The sequence below is a fragment of the Coffea eugenioides genome, chromosome 9 (assembly GCF_003713205.1).
Source record: "Coffea eugenioides isolate CCC68of chromosome 9, Ceug_1.0, whole genome shotgun sequence".
Taxonomy (NCBI): Eukaryota; Viridiplantae; Streptophyta; class Magnoliopsida; order Gentianales; family Rubiaceae; genus Coffea; species Coffea eugenioides.
The window spans coordinates 13,275,891-13,296,636 of NC_040043.1; the positions used below are offsets into that span (position 1 = coordinate 13,275,891).

Here is a 20,746-nt window from a genome sequence, read left to right on the forward strand (position 1 = left end):
AAGAATTAAAAGTCATTAGGTCAAATCCCTCTCCCTCTTTTCATCGTTTCTTAAATCCCACCCATCCCTTGTATTAAAAATAAAATAAAATACAGACGGCAAAGCAATGCAAAGCAGCAAGAACAAGTATCACAGAAATTAATATTCATTGAGAACTTTTATCCCTCTGTGGCTGATTATTTTATCAATTTCCACAATTTATTGATGATTGGTATCAATCTGTAATACATAATTTCTGTACAATTGAATAATTTTCCATTCCAAGTCATCTATGGCCATTTGCCGGTAGCTCTTTCATCAAGGAGTTCCAGGCCACAAGGGCTGCTCCAATAGCAGGCTCCACCTAAAAAGTTTTTAACAGTTTGAAATTAAGAACCTCTAGAACTGCATGATGAGAAAAGCTTTCTTAACACTAAAAAGATACACAAGCACAAACAGGCCAAGTTAAAATCCCAGATGCCTCGTACTAAAACAAGTGCAAATCTTTTGTAACTATTCAGTTGAATGCGTTGCTATTTAGAGTTCTAGTGGATGGCTGTAAATTGAGTAGTCAGAAAAAGCAACTTCTGCAAGGATTCCTGCTTTTCTTATTTGCTTTTTGTTCATTGTTCTCATATCTAGCATTCCCTCAAAAGAATAAAAGTGAGAAGAATAATCGTATATAGACAGGTCTTTATTGGTCCAACTTATTTGAGACTAAAGACAGCATAAGGCTTGTTAATTTGGTACCTGAAAAACTACATCAACCGCTCACCCAGACTCTCACGTTATTAAAATTCAACCCAAGCTTCTTCCATGCTTTGCAAGTAAGGGAACAATAAGCTAAAGCAACTTAAATTGTTAATGCAAATCCACAAAAATAGATGCGACATCCGATACATATACCTTGTTAATAACTTTTCTCTTTCACCATCATATCCAAATATGCATGCACCTTCACTTTGCTACTTTTGAGTTTGAATGGGGGAAAACAGGGAAAGGAGGTGAATGAGTTAAAATGGTAATGTGTATAAATTGTCAACCATATAAAAGACCTCCTCCCTCCAGAAATTTATGAAAATGTATGAGCAGTAATTTATTAGCCCTATACTGAAAGATGAACACTTCTAAGTTTCAAGATTCTCCCTTAACACATTTCTGCACTCTCACAAGGGTAATAATGCTACATTGGCATGGGGCAAAAGAAAGAAGTCATGTATCAAACAAAAGACTTGATTTTACTAACCTTTGGTCTAATCGGACAAGCCCCAGAATAGGTCTTCAATATAGCATTGATAACTTCTCTCCCAATATCCCAACTCCTATTAGCTTCAAGAACACCGCCTACCATGACAACAGGGAAAGAACCCTTTCCGTCTGGAAATAAAACCATGCTTTTCAGCTTTGCAGTTCTAATGAAACCCATGAGCATGTCCATAGGAAATTAAATTGTTCTTCCACCCCCACCACCATTTCCTAAAGCTGAGTACAGCTGGATCAAAATTTGTGAGAATTCAAAGCTATCCTCATATTGCAAGATGTAATTACCAGAAAATTTCAAGAGCTTAGATTTCTTCCATGCTGTTTCAAATAATCCAACCTTTTAGAGAAAAAGAAAACAACATTTCCATTCAAGTATTTGAGAGAGAATGTGTGTGGGTGTGTGGGTGTGTGGGTGTGCGTGCGTGTGTGCGCGCTCAATGCAATTAAATATTAAGCTTAAGCATTGACCTTCCCCAGCCAAGGATAGCCTTTGAACAACAGCTTTTACACTTGAACCCAATTCTTCTACTGCATTGTTTAATATTTCAATTGCAACTTGATCACCAGCTTCTGCACAAGATACTACAACAGGAACAAGGGCTGCAATACGAGCCCAAGATGGATCTGCATAGGTCCACCTAAATTCCAATAAAGAGAACATGAAATTTTGACGGTGCCTCTAATTAATATACCGCAATCAGAATAATTTTATACTCCAGTAGTAAAGTTGCAATTTTAGTCCGTTATGTTTGGAAGGTCTGCAATTTAGCCATCTCAAACTTCTATTAGGGCACAGTCCCTTACCTTTCTAAAGCTCATTAACTTAGGACAGTCAATAGAATTATTCTCAGTTTTGATAGATCCACAAACTTTTAGACTAAGGTTCCGTTTGATAAAATTGAATCTGAATTCTGAAGTCTGAATACTAAAACAATTAATTTGCTGAATTTTAAGCGCTGAAAAGAAATATATGAATGTCTGAATTTTAATGTTAAACCTATTTATACTGTTTGATAAACATTTATAACTGAATGCTTAATAAATTAAATTTGACAACTTTGCCCTTATATCTTTTCATCCAAAAAAGAAATAGAACCTATGATTTAATTAGTTTAAAATTGTTAGGTATGAAAATGACAATATTTATTTTTAAATCAAATTAATATAAAAGATGAAATATATTAAACGAGGAGTATGGAGAAGATGTGAAAGTCATTAAAAAGAAAGAAAAGAAAAATAGAAAATTGTTATATAGAGAATATCAAGTTGTTTAATTAGATAAGAATTTTGAACATAATTAATAAATAAGGGTAGATTTGATATATAAGATAAAGTAGTTCAAGTAATTCTATTGATTTTTATCAGAATTAAACATTCAGTTAGGATTCTTGTACTGAAAAAAATACACAAAAGTTCAACAGTGCTTAACAAGTTCAGCAAATGGATTTTCATTTATCAAACACTCAAAACACCTGAATGTCTGAAAAAGTTCAATTTCAGCACTTTTTTATGTTATCAAACAGACCCTAAGTTAGAAGTTGTAAACAGTTGTTGGAAAGATCAAAAACATCCCTTGTATGAAAACTGTAGCTTTTGACCCACACTTTCCACTTTTCCCTTTCGAACTCTTAAGTATCTTCCAGAGACATTAAGTTGCTATTAAGAGGATAGAACATTTGAGAAACACATAATAATAGACCCATATAAAAGTCAAAATAGGACTACAACCAGGTACGACACGAATGACATTATGCTTAAAGCTGGTATGACACAAATGACATTATACTAAAAGCTTCTCTTTTATCCAAAAGGCTGTGAACATTTACCTCAGTCTCAACCTTCAAGCATATTTAATAGGTTAAAATGGAGAGTCAATTTTTTAGTTGTCCTTATTTAGCAAACTATACAAGTTAAGTAAAGCCAAATCAGAAATTTGAGGAACTACATTCAGACATTCCGAATGTAATGGATTGTCCTATTTAATGGTTCAGTAAGTGGCAAATTACTCATTAAACTCCTAGGCAAAAACACCAGTTTGAACCCAGCAATCACACTGTTTGTTATCTCAAATCTTAGACAAGTAATGGTTGACTAAAGCCTGAAGTAATTTTCGTCTGATATGTCATTAACGCCTTGTTTGATCAGACGGCCCAATTCAGCACTTAAACTTAATAGATTCTGATCTTACCATGTTCAGATGCGTTTGATAACCAAAAATTGATCTGAATTAATTAAGTGACACTGAATTTTCGAGACAAAACTTGCTCCTAAAAATAAGTGATAAGCAATTCACTTTCACTTAATGTGATATCCACTCAAATGTATCAGATTTAGTACTTAACAATTCAAACACTTAATCGATTCAGAGTTCAAATTTCAAATTTCAGACTTCAGTTTTATCAAATACACCCTAAAATCACAATAAGATCTATATCATGGCCTAAACGACTTTAAAAGAAAATACTTGATATACATATCGAATATCTAGCGATACACATCTTTTGAAAAATAAAAAAGAATACCGTAGATTAAGACTAAAAATGTGATTGATAGCGATCCCTCTCTCTCTCTCTCTCTCTCTCTCTTCCATGGGCATGTTAAATGGATTTCCATTTCATTTCAGACTCCCAAATACATTAGACCCTCATTTACTTTTAAATGGCTAGCAGAGCAATTAACACTAGCATAGTATAACTAACCTCAATTCAATATGTGAGCCACAAAACCAAACAATAGCCAGGAATATGAACAGCCTTCCCTGATCATGGAGATCTATAGGTTTAAAACCAAATGCAAGAGAAAGCTCTAAGCTGATCAACCTCAAAAGCACTGCTATGTTACTTCTTTGATTTAATATTCTAGAGATGATTTCACCCTGTTTAAGAAGTATCATTCCATGTGAGAAGGCTTCAGTCTAATGACTCAGGAAAACTTCAGAGATGGTCTTTGCATTCTCACATCTGCAAACTGCCAACTCACAACTAATCCTAATGCTGAACTTTAGATCATTATTAGTATTTGATCAATGACTTGTGACAGAACTGACAACAATTTTTTATGAGTATTGAAGAGATACCCTATGAGTTCATCAGGTGAAGAAAGACCAAGTGAATCCAAAATATGATCTGTCAGCATTGTCTGCGGGCCACGACCATCATGAGCCCTCACTACAGCCGTCAATCCCCGAGAAGCAATTCCGTAGCCACTGCACAGAATCAGATATATCTTAGATACAAAAGAACCAACTATACGGTTAAAATATATACATATATATAAATATATATATATATATATGGTCAACTCATATAGTTTAAAAACACCATCTTCTTTAGTCATCTCACAAACATGCTACAAGGAATTCAGAAGCTGATAAGTCCAACGTAGAGCATTTTCTGAGCTATACTGTTAATTCTGTCTTGTCCAGGTCAGACAAGCAAATTCAGACACAAAAGCTGATTGGAGAAAAATGCAAAAACAATCTTCCAGAAAAAGTAATTATAGGAATCCTTTCACAAAAATGTTTCAGACCATCCATTCGCAGAAATGCAAATGTTTGGAGCTATGAAAGCATACAAGTCCAACATAGATTTTATATGAGTAGCAACAACAACAAAACCCAAAAAAAAAAAAAAAGATTGCTGCAAAGAAAATCTGCAATGGCTCTGTCATTTTCTTTTTCAAGATTCTAATTATTTGAAGTTAGTAAACAAAATCATCAAGAGATGGGAAGAAATTCAGTTTTTGTCCATTAAATTTTTGTGCCATCTCATTTAGTCCCTGTCATTTGGTTGTAAACAACACAAACTTTAATGTTAATTTTCGTCATTTCGTTTAAAATTTGATCACAGAGCTCCAGCAACCTAAGATAAACCTATGCCAAATATCCTTGCCATTGCTTTAAAGTAACAGCAGGACACCGACATTTTGTCCTAAGATTGATCAATATATTTCACAAGATTCTCTATGCAAGAAAGAATATTTAGCTCAAAGATTCTCCATGCGAGAAAGAATATTTAGCTCACTTTCATTTGATAATCTGCAATTTTTATTTTGCAGTCTCTGCTGAATTTCAGTAGAAGCATTCTAAACAAAGAAAATACAAAATTATGAAAGTTGATTCATTAAATCAGAAGATAAATTAATCCATAAACTTCGAGGGCCAAAGTTGATTCAGTGTGCATATTTTTTGAGTCACAGCTAAGAAAATAAAATCCCTCATCCAGCATGGTGAACTACAGGTACCATGTTTGGGAACTACATCGTGTTGTATATCCCTCTTTTCCCCGTCTCCCCAATGCCCTTGCCACTTTCGTATTCCTAGATGTTTGTTATGCGCCCACAATTGCCAAATGAAGAGTCAAATAAGCACCAGTTTCAGTTATCTTAATCAAGCTATGATGAAGGACAAATTATTGGTTTTTGCTTTCTACTTAAATTTAAGAGGATAGACTAATATTGATTGCTAGAACTATCACATCCATTTCATCACTTAGATAAAAGACAAAAAGAATCACAAAGAGCAACTTTTTATACGATAAAACACATTTCCTAACATCACCTGCCCCAGTCACCCAATACAGGTCCAGCACCGGCAGCACGAGCTTCCCTTCCATCTTCCGTAAATCCAAAGGATATGCTCCCTGTACCAGCAATAAGCACACAGCCATGAAGTTTCCCCATAGTCCCACTTGCAAGAGCTGCAACAGCGTCATTGTGAACGTATATCTTCACATGAGCAGGGAAAAAGTCCCTGCAAAATTACAGTAATTTAGAACCACTTGTTGGAGTTTTTTGAATCTGCCATATGTTTCAATAAAAAGTACTTTATGTTTGTCTTCTTTAGGCCTTGTAACCTTTTCTGAACATAAAATGTCAACACAAAATGAACACACAGATAAAGCAGCCTAAAAGTTTGGGGTTGATACACACCGTTAAATAATAACTCAAAAGGAACACATAATAAAGCTGCCTAAAAATTTAGAGCAAACAGTTAATATCGTTTGTTAACAAAATTCTTGAGAAGTACACCAAGAGATGTTTTTTCCATTTTCATGAAGCAATAATTCTAGAATACAGGCTAGTCTCTTCCATTAATTTCGACTCCCATAAGCTCTAACAATGCTTCCATCCAAGTCATGAGGCCTTTAACAGTTCTTCAATTGTCCTAAAGGAGCCATAATTTTCTAATACCAAAATTCAGAGAACAGAGGTTTCAAATCAGGATCATGTGATCCAAATTAAATGCTGCACTTATTCACACTACAGTTTGCAAAGCTCACAGTTTCTCCAACTTCAAAACACAACAAGCCTTCTATGATATATATGTTATGATACCCTTAACAAACATCCCACAAGCATGAAAGAGAAGGTAGAAAGAACAGAAAAACTAAATGATCACATAAGACATGAAGCTTAAACCATTGGCTAAACAGTTCAAGGTAAATTGGTTACTTTCTCAAGAGCACTGTGCACAAGAACGACATGTCAACTACCAATCTCTAAAAGGCTGGCAATACTGCCCATGATTACTTTCTTTTCGAGGAGTATTGAGCATGAGCAAGACATGTAAATGACAAATCTCTAAAAGGCTGGCAATATTGCCTGAGAAATTCTTTTAATACCAGAGCCATTATTCATTAAATGGCAAACTAACCTTCCCCAAGTCAACCCCAACATCTTCATTAATTCATATGGAACCCACTCCCTCCACTTCTGTTTGTCGTATTCAACTCCCTCCCCCTTCTTCTACCTCTCTCTCTGACACCCTACTCCTAGCAGCCCTGCTGCTGCTCCACTCAGTCCTGCTTCCCCTTCACCAACCATCCACTTTATTTCCTTCCCCAATCCCAGGTCTCAACAAGTACCACTCCCAACCAGCTTCTCTCTTGCTCTTGTCGATGAGTATCTCTCTACAACCTCCCTACCCTGCTGCCTTCCAGATTTGTTTCCTCCCAAGTTTGGTACAGTTATCAGAATGGTTTTTGACTGGTATTGTATGATACCATGATTTTTTCCTTCTGGTTATATATGGTGCTCATCTCATTTGTATTGTTGAATCTTAGTCCATTCATGATAGATCTGTACATTTCCAACTTACATTTTGTGCTTTCACGTAAAATTACTAAGTTGTGCGGTTGATCTTTATTCACCAAATATTGATTTACTAAGCTATTTCGGGGTTCTACCAAGATTGATTCAAGTTAAAATTTAGGAATATGAAATCAAGGCCCTTGATGTCTTATAATGTTTCAAATTTTTTTCCCCTTTACATTCAAAAAAGTGTTTTAGGAAGTGATGGCTCTATATGATTTTAACCTTTGCACTTTGAAAATGGAGCTAGTTAGTTTAACCAGCAACATCACATCAGGTGTGAATGTCAGTAGCCATTAAAGGTGGTTGTTGAGAATAGAAAAAGATTCATAGTGAAACTGAAAATGGAAACGGGAGAGTGAGGAGTATAAGTAAGAGAAAAATTCATTGGTCAGTCCCATAGAAATGTTGGCGTCAACAGGGTAATTTTCCATTTGATAAAAAATCGCTCCAGGATTATAAGAATTGCTCTGGCAATATCAGCAACCATCTCTAAAATCTTCTTCCTACTCTTAAATTTTACTTATTGACTCACCCAAAAAAACATTATTTCAATTCCTATTCTATAAAAGAAGATTTCTAAGAGAGAAAAATTATTTCAAAAAAGTACCACAAAGTAGTCTTTCCTTCAATGCAGAAGGGGCATTATGTTCTTCCCATGGGTAATAGCAAGCAAAATATGCTAGTATGCATGCTTCAACTTTAATAACAACCATAAATGCCAAAAGTGATTGCCCCAAGCAAAACGAGAAACCTTCTAAAGCATTGGTTCTTCAATTCCTTCTTACCCAATAGAGAAAAAGCAGTGTAGGCAGACATAATATTACATCCAAGCATACTGACCCAAGATTGTAAAACTATTTATTGCCCGAACTTTCTAAGGCATGCTAATGTCCTAGAACTCATCAATCAGTATTATCATTGGAAGAATATACTAGAGTAGCTACATACAATCATCTAAAAATTGTACAAGAGCAGCTACTTTGGCACGTTCCAAAATCCATGTAGCCGTCTATGCAGTAAACACTATGATGATCAACAAGGTTCAAATAGCACTATTCAAAATAATCATTCATTGGTTTAGGATCCTTTACCATCAAGGAAGATAAAACGGATTGTAAACCATAATGGATGAATGGATTCATTAACTCCAACTGAAGTTTTTAAATATAAGCCTGTATCTTAACAAATACGTGATCTAATACTTACCAAACCCAAAAGATAATATAAAAGAAATCATACTTAAACAGAAAGATACCATACCTTATCCAATTTAATACTCTTTCCTCATCCTTCAGATGATTAACTCCAGATACACCTAAACAGACAGCTCTAACAGCCGATCTTTTCACACCTGCTTGCGAAAGCGCTTCTTCCATAACTTTTTCCAATGTATCTTTGGCAGCATCTTCTGAGAACACAAAACAGCAAAATAGCAAATGACATTTATCGCTAACGAGCAACTGGTGTTTTATCTTTTCCCCTTTCTCAAGCACACTAGGAATAGGTCTTACAAATAGCAGGGATGAGAGTCAAACCACAGCCTACAACCAATTGTCATGAATTTTCATTTCAGGTCAGAAACTAAAAACCAGCAAATTATTTCTATAATACATACAATAATATTCCTCAACTCCAAAAAAACAGAAATCGACTGAAATCAACTTCATAATGAAAGCCATCAAAATCTAAATTCAACCCAGAAAACAAAATGCAGGCCACAATAAAATCCATGATAACCAAATCCCTCTTTCCCCCTTCCTTGTTTTCATTTTGACCTTCTACCAACCTGATACTAACAATTAACTTCAAAAATCAATTAACCCTTCACAATACATAACCGTCCAGAAATCATGAAATCATTTCCTATTGAAATACAATAGCAAGAATATACCTCCGACGCTGTTGTAATTGGAGCACCCGGCGGCTGCCCGGCCAAGAATAGGAAGAGGGTCCGGCAGGTGATCGGAGAAAGGGAGAAGGGGCATGCAAACGCAGACAGTAGAGGTAGTACCGCCATCCACACCCAAGACCACCTCACTCTTACCGCATTCTGACTCTGACCCCATCCAGAAAGTCAACCCAAATTTTTTGCTTTTCCCCCGTATTTTTCTAATTCTTGAAAATATTTTTTGATGCAGAAATCAGAAATGAAATGACAATTGACAAAGCAAGCAAGCAACCTACTCCTAGTTATTCTAGCAGTAGTATAATTTTGAGAGGGAAGAAGAAACCGTAAAGGTTTGTTTTTTCTTGCGAATGATAAGATATTTGTTGGAATTGGGAACTTTTGAATGTACTACTACTTTTTCTTGAGTGCGTGTTCAACGATTGAGACACATATTTCTTGTCCTTTCTTTGGATCCTTATTTGCACAATTTTCTCATTTTCAATGGGGTTTATTAAGGGTTAATCACACTTTGCTCCCTGAAGCTATGGGATGGTCACGCTTTATCACCCCGAATTTCGAAAAGATACACTTTACCCCTTGTTGACCAATCAAACGACACCCCCCCCCCCCCCCCCAGTCTTGAATTTAAGATTTTCAACTTATAATTCATTCCGTATTACTATCCAATTTAACTTTCTCTCAAATGATTTAAATAGTGAAGATTCGTTAGTGAAGGTACAATTGTACCCTTGTACTGGAATAAAAATAAGGCATGCCATGCGTACGTAGGGCAATAAACCCTTGGAAAGAAGTCCTAAAACCTTTTTGAGAGAAACCAGAAAAGTTTGCCTAATCCCTTAAAATATGCTAAATTTTCACTCAATTCAAAGGCTTATTCATTCAATGAAAGTACGAATTAGGAGATTTAAGAAGTATTGAAGTGATTCTATCGAGCATTTAGCTATGCTCGAAAAACAGTTGTCCGTGATTCATTTGTTGAAGTTTGATATCTGAAAGTTGAGAATTTTAAGTTCATCTGGTGAAGCTAGACCACCAAAAATTTTGGTTTGACCTTGTTTTTTTTTTTATTTTTGGCATGCATTGCACTTCTTGATGAATATTTCCTAGCTAGAAAGGTATAAAGGTATTAATACAACAGCCATAAACTTGACTATTAGGCTACAAGAAGTCAATGGTACTCTTTGAAGAGAAATATATAATTGGAGTGACGAAGTTAAAATACAGTATCATGGATCTAACGGTAAAAGTGTATAAACTGTCGGCATTAGATGAATGACAATTATGCAAATTTTGAATTTGAGTTCCAATTTTTACATATGTGTCATGGATTCAACGGTGAAAGTGTATACACTGTCAGTGTATATAAGATTTACACTTTCCAAATTTGGAGGGAGATAAAGTATGAATACCCCACCCCATACCTTTAGAGAGGCAAATTGTTTTGTCCAAATTTCAAAACAAGCCTTGCTGTTTGATCAAATAATTGTACAACCTTTGATATCGCCAAATTCAAAATTTTGTATCTTATAAATTAGGTCGTTGATCGATAAGATAATAGTGCGATCATGTAAATAATCAATTTCAAATTTTTATTTTTTTTATTCATAAATTTTAGAAGCGCAGCCTCAATTTAGGCCACATAAATGTGACCAAATGGAACAGACAAACTACTGCCATGTGCCTTTGCCTACAATTTAGGGGAAACATTGATCCATGTGAATTAAGTATTTTTAGGCGTGTCTTTGAAAAACTTTACTCTAATTTTATACATAAAAAATTTTCAATGTAAATATATTTGGAGATATTTTTGAACTCATCCTTGCTATTCATTGTCGTAACAATAACACACAAACTAAAAAGTTTTGTTTGATTCCATTTCTTAAACCTTTTCTCTCACTTCCTTATTTTAGAGCAAATGTGGCAATATATGGCTATAAAAAATTATTTAACATTCCTTTTTTAGTTATCAAAAAAAATTTTAGTCAAAAAGGTCATTCAACTAATTAGAATTAGAACATACATTTTGAGATCAATAGGTATATGTTTTCATAAAATAAGTGATAAAAATTATGCGTTTTTTAAGTTAAGTGACTAAATATGTGCTTTTTTTGTTAGTTAAGTAAACATTTTGGATAATAATAAGTTATTTGTGCCTAGACCTAGCAATTATGCCCAAAACCCAATAAGTTATTTGAGAGATTGGGTTCGGTAAGTTGGGTATTGGGTCAATTTTGGGTTGGGTAATAAAAACCCATACATATTTTGGGCGGTTTGGGTATTTGTGTTGGGTACCCATTACCCAACTTAAATTAAAAAACAAATTAAACGCAAAATGCACCAATTTTGCGGCCACTTCAAGATTTTAAAATTCTCATCAATTTTGTGGCATCAAACGCACTTGCTTTATAGAAAATAAGGGAATCATCAGCAAAAAAATGTGAAAAATGTCAAGACTACCTCAAAAATTCTCAATGAAGATAATATATTTTTCTTCAGTGCTTTTTGATTAAGTTGGAATGACATTTAACTTTCATATTTGTATCTATCAAATAGACATGTCATAATTTTTAATCTTTTTTTTGTAATTAAAATCTAATCTAATTAACCGACGGAATAGGCCATCCGGCATTCACGGACGAAATAGGTTATCTAGCATTCATGGACAAAAGGTACAAATGTTTCTACTTAAATGTGATAATAGAAAGTGATTATAATTGATGAAGGTACAACCAAACTTGATGAGAATGCATGGCTTATGCTAAGCAGATGTCTAGTTGCATAGAAAGTAGGAAATAGAAGTTGACTAGAGGCAATGAGAACGCAATAGAACATGCATGTGGACGCAGATGAAATTTCGACTTGGACGTCCACATCTACATATGTTAGTAATATCTAACATATTTTCAATTGCTTTGGCTCCGTTTGGATTAGTTATTTTTGAGGGTGTTTTTAAAAAACTTTGCTGTAATAGAGTTTTTAGATTATATTTTGGAATATTTTCAGAAAATATTTTAGAATATTTAAGAGTAGAAAAGTTTCTAAAATATATTTTGACATATTTTTTAAAATTTTTAAAAAAATTAAACTAATTTTTAGATTACCGTTTAGAATACTTTTCAAAAGTTGTTATTGTATTTGAAAAATTAATTTTTGAAAAACACTCCTATCCAACAAATTTACATTGGAAATTTACATGTTAGGTGGGATCCACTTGACACATTAAATGAGATCGAGTGAGATCTTTGTATATCTATGTCAAACTCTTTCATTGGTTCGGGAGCAACATGTCAAATAATTACTCTAAAAGGATAATAAAATCAAATATTTCAAAAGAACTTAAAAAGTGAGTGTGTGTTTGTATCTGTGAGTGTTTTAATGTGTGAAAATATATCTATCTATGTGAAAATGTATTTATGTGTGTGAATTTTTTTTTGTATAAGAAAATATATTTAAAAGAGTTTATGTATCAAAATCTATTATTTAATATATTGGGTCATATTTGGGTCATGGGTTTAAGATAACCCAATATGACCCAATCCAAAATTAACCCAATCTAAAGTTGGGCGGATTGGGTGTAACCCATTTAAATGAAAACCCAACATCAACCCGCCCAAAACCCACCCAACCCGCCCAATTGCCAGGTATATTTGTGCCCTTTACTCTTAATATTATGCTTGGACGAATTGATTAATAATATTAAATCTAGAAGCATGCAACTAAAACTTTGACAAAAGAGCCATTTAAAGCAATGCAAAAAAAATATTATGGTAGAGAGACATAAAACTCCTAGTTAGCTAATATGACAAAATTGAGGAAGCACTATACATTCTAGTCAATTAACTCGTATACACATCGAATGTTGACGTAAAAGAAAATTGGCCATGTAGAAATTGTTAATCATAGAGTATTTGAATAGTAGATTATGTGACATAATATTTGAAATAATTACTGTAACACTTTTTATGATGTAATGTATGTGAGATAAAAATGTTGTTCGGAAGATAAAAAAAACCGATTGGGAATTGCAATTGCGATGCAAGCAAAATAATATTTTGCTTGTTATGGGAACTTTGCTTAACTGTGTTATTTCTTTGCTTAAATAGTTGGTGAGAGCAAATTTTTTTTAAGATCCATAATGAAACTTTGCTTCGTTTGGATGGCTAAATTTAAAGGGCTCTTTTAAAAAATTTTACTACAGCATGTTTATTTATAAATATATTTAAGAGAAAAAAATGAACCAAAAACATATTTGAAATTTTTCAGAAATACATTTCTGTAAAACATACCCCCAAAAAATAGTAATCTTCCCTTTCAAAGACAATATCCAATCCTCTACCCAAAAGAAAAAAAAAAAGAAGACAATATCCAATCAGTTAATGCTCTGTGTCGTAGGACCAACTCACAATCCACTATGCCAGAAAAGCCAGCTTATATGTACCTTTTTTTTGTTAAAAATATATAGACATGCAAATTTCGAATGATGAGAAAATGATCACAATTTGGAGATTTTTGAAATTTTGAAGAAAATGTACAATATGATGCTCTTAAATTCAAAAAATTTGACCAAGCTTAAGTTTGACAACTTCTTTGAAAAAAAAAATCACTTGAATAAGTAAATTGTTTCCTATAGTTGTTCAAAAAGAGAATTAATTTGCATAATCATGAGAACTAGACCCCAGTACAACAACTTCTCCCAAGTTGTTGTAAGTTTGGTACTCAATGAAAATTGCCACATTAGACAAGAGGAATTAGAGGTGGGTATTAATTATTACATGCATTTAATTAGATAATAAATTAAATCTAATTTAATTGAATTATTAATTAGTGCCCTTCAAATTTTATTATATAATTCTCCTTTTGTAAAAAAAAATTAAGAAAAATTTTCTCCCAAGTCACGACAAAATGCTATGTACTACATAATCAAGTAAACAAAATTGCTTCAAATCTACCACAATCCAATAGAAAAAAAAATTGAAATAAAACTTGAAACCATAATCTCAATAGGAAATGAATAAATAATACACAATTAATCCCGGATGCCTACAATTTAGGAGAAACATTAATCAGTGCTAGTAATTGGAGCTGTACAATTATTTATTAAACACTACTATAAATGTTGACAACCGATGGATGGAGTACTCTGGTACGGAAAGTAAAAAGACAAGATTTTGCCTTTGTTAATGTCAAAAGACTCAGACAACAAAACAAGACAGCCCACAAGGTCCTTCTGAAATTTATTCGGCAAATTGCATCAAAATTATTTCAACTGTTGATTATCTTCCAGACACATCCATGTGATTCCCCCCTAACATTTCTCCTGCCCTTCAATAATAGATGCCCATAATTTCTTGTAACACCTGTCACTTGTCAGCTTCATGCCCATAAAATTGGAAAAAAAATTGCTTTTTTTTGAGTATTTTTAAAAAATTTTACTGTAACAGTGTATATAAAAAATTTTTACTATAAAATTTTTGAGATATTTGATATATTGTATGAATAAGATTTTTTTGAATTATTTTTATTTATGTATTACTGTAGTATTGTATTTAAAAATTTTATTTTTAAAAAAATGGTCAATCCAAACTTATTTTATTCATGTTAATTCAATTGGTATAAAGGAACATTTTTTTTTTAAATAGGTTGCGTCTATTAGTTTTAATATCACCATAAACACTTAGTTGGTGAGTAACTTATAAATATCCACTTGTCCTAACTATGATAATAATCAAAGTCGAAATCCACTTGTCCACTCAAATTTGTTTTCAAAAAATAAAAAATACCACTATATGGCAGATTTTTTGCTTTTTGGAAAAAGAAAGAAAAGAAAAAGAATTCTTGCACTTTGGGTTGTTGGGAAAGAAAATTGATGTTACAGCAGTTACAAGAAATATATGAGTATTAAAGTTAAGTAGTGTAATAACCCACTTGATTAAAAGATATGCTTATGTAAGATTCTTGACTCTTTTTTCCACACAAAACAGACCATTGCAATTGACATGAATGTTTCCAGTCTGTTTCAAACCACTCCAGCCAATGCCGTGTTTCTCTTTTTCTACAAAGGGGAGTAGAAACTTGGATGCATTATGCCAGAAATCACTGTAGCTACTTATAGTTAATCTCCATTGCAGTTTCAGCATAATTATTGAAGAAAACTCGTGCCATACTTGTTTTCTCTTGAACTTTCTTTTCCTTTTGCAATTTCTGCACAAAATTTTGTTTCCAGATCTGCATATTGATTGGCTATTGTCAGTTGAAGATATTTATCTTTTGAAGCATCTTGCCTGTGGGATTGTGTTTCTTCATCCCATTTCTCAAGATTTGGCAAATGCCCAGAAGGGTTCAGTGAAGGTAACTTAGATGCTTTTGCTTAATTTTTGTTTCTGTTCTTGAAGATGTTGAGAAAGATAGAAACTTGTTATCTTTACTGAGATGTATTTGGATGTCAAGTCATTACTGTGATTCAAGATTTGAGCTTTTTATCTGTTCTTGCTCCTTTTCTTGACTAGCTGTTAGTGGTTTTTTCTGCATCCTTTTTGAAGGGATAAAGGGTGAACACAGAAAGAGAAGAACAGGTAAATTAGGAAGGCGAAGGAAGAAATATTGGTGAAGCATCAGGGTCCAAGGCATGGGATTCTTTGGCCTATTTGTTATAGGGATGATATGTGTACTTGTTAGAATAGGAGATGCTCAGATGAATGCATTTTTAGTTAATTGTGGATCGAATTCCAGTATTAATGTGAATGGCAGAAAATGGATTGGTGACTCATCTCCAGGGAACAATATCACCATGAGTGCACCTGGTATTGAAGCATCCACTGCCATGGTCAGTGGAGATACAGTTTATGCATCACTATACAAAACTGCTAGAATTTTTACCGACAGATTAAATTACACGTTGCAAGGAGCACAGGGCAGCTATTTTCTTCGGCTCCATTTCTATCCATTTGCATTTGAAAATTTCAATGCAAATCAATCTTACTTTTCTGTGGAGGCCAATGGTTTAAAGTTGGTTTCTGAGTTCAATGTCCCTGGTGAGATTGGAGACAAGAATAGCAATTTGCAGGCTTCTAAAGGCAATTCTAGTTTTACTTCCTTGGTGAAGGAGTATTTCTTCAATGTGGAAAGCAATGGTATTGCAATTGACTTTATTCCAAGCAAAGGTTCTTTTGGTTTTGTGAATGCAATAGAAGTTATTCCAGTTGCAGATAAGCTCTTTCTTGACTCTGTAAAGAAAGTGGGTGGAAATGGTGCTAATAGTTCTCTTAATTTGAGCAAAAGGGGGATTGAAACTATGTATAGGTTGAATGTAGGGGGATCAACAATCAATCCTGATCAGGATTCGGAGCTCTGGAGATTATGGGAGCTGGATTCTGGCTACATGATCAATGTAGATGCAGGGTCAGAAATCAGAAACAAATCCTACATAGTCTATGCTTTACCTAATGACACCTATTTTGCTCCCATTCCCGTATATGAATCGGCTAGAACTATGTCCAATAATGATGTCTTGGAGAAAAGGTTTAATATGTCATGGAAATTGGAAGTGGATCCTGATTTTGATTACCTTGTCCGATTACATTTCTGTGAGCTGGTATATAATATATCAAATCAAAGAAATTTCAGAATCTATATAAACAATAAAACTGCAGCCGACAATTTTGACATCTTCACCCGAGCTGGTGGAATGAACAAGGCATACCATGAGGATTACTTTGATGTGATGCCTTCCCAATCGAACAACCTGTGGATACAGCTTGGTCCTGATGCAAGCGCTGCTGCTGCTGGAACTGATGCTCTCTTGAATGGTTTAGAAGTTTTCAAGTTGAGTCGGGATGGTAATCTAGCTTTTGTACAGAGCTATCAGAAGTCAGAAGAGAAGAAGTCTTCAAGATCTTTGATACTGTGGGTGGCAATTGGTGCTGGCATTGCTTCTATTGTCATTCTTGCAGCTATCGTAGTGCTTATTTTCTGGTTATGTAGAAAGCCAAGCACTCAACAGGGTGATACGAAAAAGACCTCTCCCGGATGGCGACCTATATTCCTTCTTGACAGCACTACTAATGCAAAGGGATCACTACGAGGTCAAAATCCCAGTGGATTTGCAGCCAGTAGATCCGGAAGGCGTTTCACCCTTGCAGAGATTAGAGCAGCCACAAACAATTTTGACGAAAGTTTAGTGATTGGTGTTGGAGGATTTGGCAAGGTGTTCAAAGGAGAACTTGAAGATTGCACACTGGCTGCGATTAAGCGAGCTAATCCACAGTCTCAACAAGGTCTCACAGAATTTGAAACAGAGATTGAGATGCTATCCAAACTGAGGCACAGGCATCTGGTTGCAATGATAGGATTCTGTGAAGAACAAAATGAAATGATCTTGGTATATGAGTTTATGGCTAATGGTACACTTAGGAGCCATGTCTTTGGGACTGACCTTCCATCATTGACATGGAAGCAACGAATAGAAGTGTGCATTGGTGCTGCCAGGGGCCTGCATTACCTTCATACAGGATCAGAACGGGGAATTATCCACAGGGATGTCAAGACTACAAATATATTGTTGGATGAGAACTTTGTAGCAAAGATGGCTGATTTTGGGCTGTCCAAAACTGGTCCATCATTGGAGCACACACATGTGAGCACTGCAGTCAAAGGGAGCTTTGGATATCTAGACCCTGAATACTTCAGAAGGCAGCAGTTGACTGAGAAATCTGATGTCTACTCATTTGGGGTGGTATTGTTTGAAGTCATATGTGCACGAGCTGTTATCAACCCAACGTTGCCAAAAGATCAGATCAATCTTGCAGAATGGGCAATGAAATGGCAACGCCAGAAATCACTTGAAACCATTATTGACCCACGACTCAATGAGAAATATTCTCCAGAATCTTTAACTCGATTTGGAGAGATCGCTGAAAAGTGTCTTGCAGAAGAAGGGAAAAGCAGGCCAACCATGGGGGAAGTTTTATGGCACCTGGAGTATGTCTTACAAATTCAGGAAGCTTGGCTGAGTACAATTGCAGCAGAAATGTCCTTCACTGGTAGTCAACCTCTGGAGCTTCCTGATGATAATGATACTACAGAACTGGATAAGGAAGGTGGTTTGGATAAACCATGTAAAAACGGTGAATCTGCAGCAGTGACAGCTGATCAACCTGATCAGTTAGTTGTTGGAGGATCTGAAGAGTTTCCGCAGATTTCAAGTCTGCAAGGGAGGTGATGATCTAAAAAGGCATGAGTGTCATGTAGTACTTACTTTACGCTCTTATAGGCCTCAATTCTTTTAATTTCTTTCGGCATCGGTAATCCTTGTTCTGTATCTGCATTTCCAGAAGAGAGTCTAAAATAGAGCGGGAAAGTTTAGTTTTCAAGCTTATTCTAGTTAAATATCGAGTCTCCAAGGCTCTTTTCATTCTTTTATTCTTGTGTGTGATTTCCATTTGGAAATGAAGTGCTCAATTAATATGATGATATGCAGTTTCACTTTTCTTGACTTCTACATTCATCTAGTTTTACATCAGCTTTGATCTTTACCATATGAAACCATTATGGTGAACCACACACTTGGACAAAAAGAGGAAATTTCACAAGGCATAAGGAATATAAAGGGTAATTCTCAAAGAAGCTTTCATCCACCATAATGGAGGAGATTTTTCAATATGGACTCTTCCTGCCATTTTCTTTGTAGGTATGATGAAATGAACCTCAGAAGCCAACATCAATTCTTCCTTAGTCCTCATGTGGACCATATAAATTCAAGGCAGCTGCTTAAGAGCCAGAAAATCACATGGATTCTGGCATTAAAGAATTTTACATTCTATGTTACAAACTATCTTCTTGTGAATGTTAGAAAGAGATATGAATGAGAAAGAATGTAAATGGGAAAGATGGGATTAGAATTCAGCATATTTTGTCTAAAATCTCATCCAGTAGGTAGTGAGAATTTGAATGTGATTTCATCCTTTGTTTATAACCCTTGTAATCACAATGCGATTGCATCTATATTTATAACCTTTAGAAACACAAACGTCTGTAATATTCTTGAATTCTTGTAATGAAAACTCAACAAATTGGAACTTGAATCATGTGTTTGTGGAAATCTAGAAATTTTAGCTTAATAATCATGTCTTTATTTAATTAAAGTACGAAAGAGATGAGATTTAAGAAGTGAGCAATGAGATTAAATATTTGAATTCAAAACGTGTAATTCCTGAAGTCTCAACCTTTAATAATTATGCCTTACTCATGTATGCATTAATAAAATGTCCAAAGGAGTTTTTGAGTATAAATTCTTCTTAATTCATTTAGCAGTAACGAATTCTAGTTAGCTCATCCTCGTTATTGTTGCATAATTCTATCATCAAGAGGTGAAAACACTAAATTCTTTTTTTTTTTTCCCATGAAAAGATATGTCCTTCATGACAATTGTATATTTTTAGTATCGTTACTTATTGTGCCTTACAAGTTCTTCTCTTGAGTGTCAGATTCAATGATCTTATTCTGTTGTTGCTGACAGTTGGAGATGGAAAGGATATGCAAAGGCATGGGAGAGTTTTAGAAAAGAGTAAATCTTATATAAACTGACAGTATATACATTAAGACACATATGCAAAATTTAGGTTTCAAATTCAATTTTGGATTATGTGTCATGCATCCAATGGTGAAAGTGTATACACTGTCAGTATATAGAAGATTAATCCTTTAGAAAATTAGTAAAAAAAAAAATTGCTTATTGTGGTATGATGATAGGGACAAATTTTACAAGGATTTTTCTAACAGATGTCGATTGGACACTAGTTAACGTATCCAAAATTTACATAACCTGTAATGTACATACACACACAAATAATTATTATCACCCTTATATTTATATACTTATCTATTTAATCTCACCTATCCTTTCTTATATTTATTTACTTTTCCTAATTAATTGTTCATCTCCAGAAATATGACATTTGAAATATATTTTAACAAGTATTCAATAGACATCCGTCCCAAAGACGCTTCTTATAATGCCGACTTTTAAGAGGGTTACCATCATTTAGGTACTCTCCTAGAGCAGCTAAAGCTGCATTTCACAGTGAAATTTTCACTCCACCAACGAACTTTTGCCAAGTTATTTTCCTTACATCTAAATTTAGAAAATCTCCTGTACAATAAAGTCAACATAGTAGTGAATCATATTATCCACCACTATTAAATTAGCATGATGATATTCACATTTCAATAATTGCTAACAACGCTCTATCCTTTAATTGTTTTTTCAAAAGAACAAGAAGTAAATTGAGTGTCACCAGTTAAAGAAACTGAATTGTCAACTAACCCATTTGAAAAACTAGTAAGAAATTCGTCTAATTTACACAAATTTTTGGGAATGTCAATACCTTAACGCTGTAATTAAGACAAGTCTAACGTCTTAATTGAAAAGTAAGTTTACTCTTTTTTCTATTTTCTTCTAGAGCAAAATAAACTTGACGGATTCAGAGAGTCAAAATGGATAATGCC

The 20,746-nt window shown here is 34.2% G+C and overlaps 2 protein-coding genes across 2 annotated transcripts; one reads left to right on the top strand and one right to left on the bottom strand.

Annotated features, from left to right (window-relative positions):
- Nucleotides 1–136: 136 nt before the first annotated feature.
- LOC113781956 (N-acetyl-D-glucosamine kinase) lies at nt 137–9,637 on the bottom strand. The gene is made up of 7 exons (XM_027327841.1): nt 9,227–9,637; nt 8,596–8,743; nt 5,801–5,992; nt 4,319–4,447; nt 1,711–1,880; nt 1,226–1,356; nt 137–343 (listed from the first exon to the last, which is right to left on the bottom strand). Exons 1-7 carry the CDS (start codon nt 9,399–9,401, stop codon nt 266–268), a joined length of 1,023 nt encoding a protein of 340 aa, XP_027183642.1. The 5' UTR covers nt 9,402–9,637; the 3' UTR covers nt 137–265.
- A 5,575-nt stretch (nt 9,638–15,212) lies between these two features.
- On the top strand, nt 15,213–18,724 carry LOC113783813 (probable receptor-like protein kinase At1g30570). Its single transcript, XM_027330042.1, has 2 exons — nt 15,213–15,592; nt 15,784–18,724. The coding sequence occupies exon 2, from the start codon at nt 15,870–15,872 to the stop codon at nt 18,459–18,461; it is 2,592 nt and encodes an 863-aa protein (XP_027185843.1). The 5' UTR covers nt 15,213–15,592; nt 15,784–15,869; the 3' UTR covers nt 18,462–18,724.
- Nucleotides 18,725–20,746: the final 2,022 nt, after the last annotated feature.

Excerpts from the sequence above, each read along its gene's own strand:
- LOC113781956 (XM_027327841.1), bottom strand. The coding sequence starts at position 9,401 with ATGGGGTCAGAGTCAGAATGCGGTAAGAGTGAGGTGGTCTTGGGTGTG. Across the intron at positions 5,993-8,595 it reads AGAGTATTAAATTGGATAAG|GGACTTTTTCCCTGCTCATG; the intron begins GTATGGTATCTT and ends GTAATTTTGCAG. Across the intron at positions 1,881-4,318 it reads TCACCTGATGAACTCATAGG|GTGGACCTATGCAGATCCAT; the intron begins GTATCTCTTCAA and ends ATTGGAATTTAG.
- LOC113783813 (XM_027330042.1), top strand. The coding sequence starts at position 15,870 with ATGGGATTCTTTGGCCTATTTGTTATAGGGATGATATGTGTACTTGTT.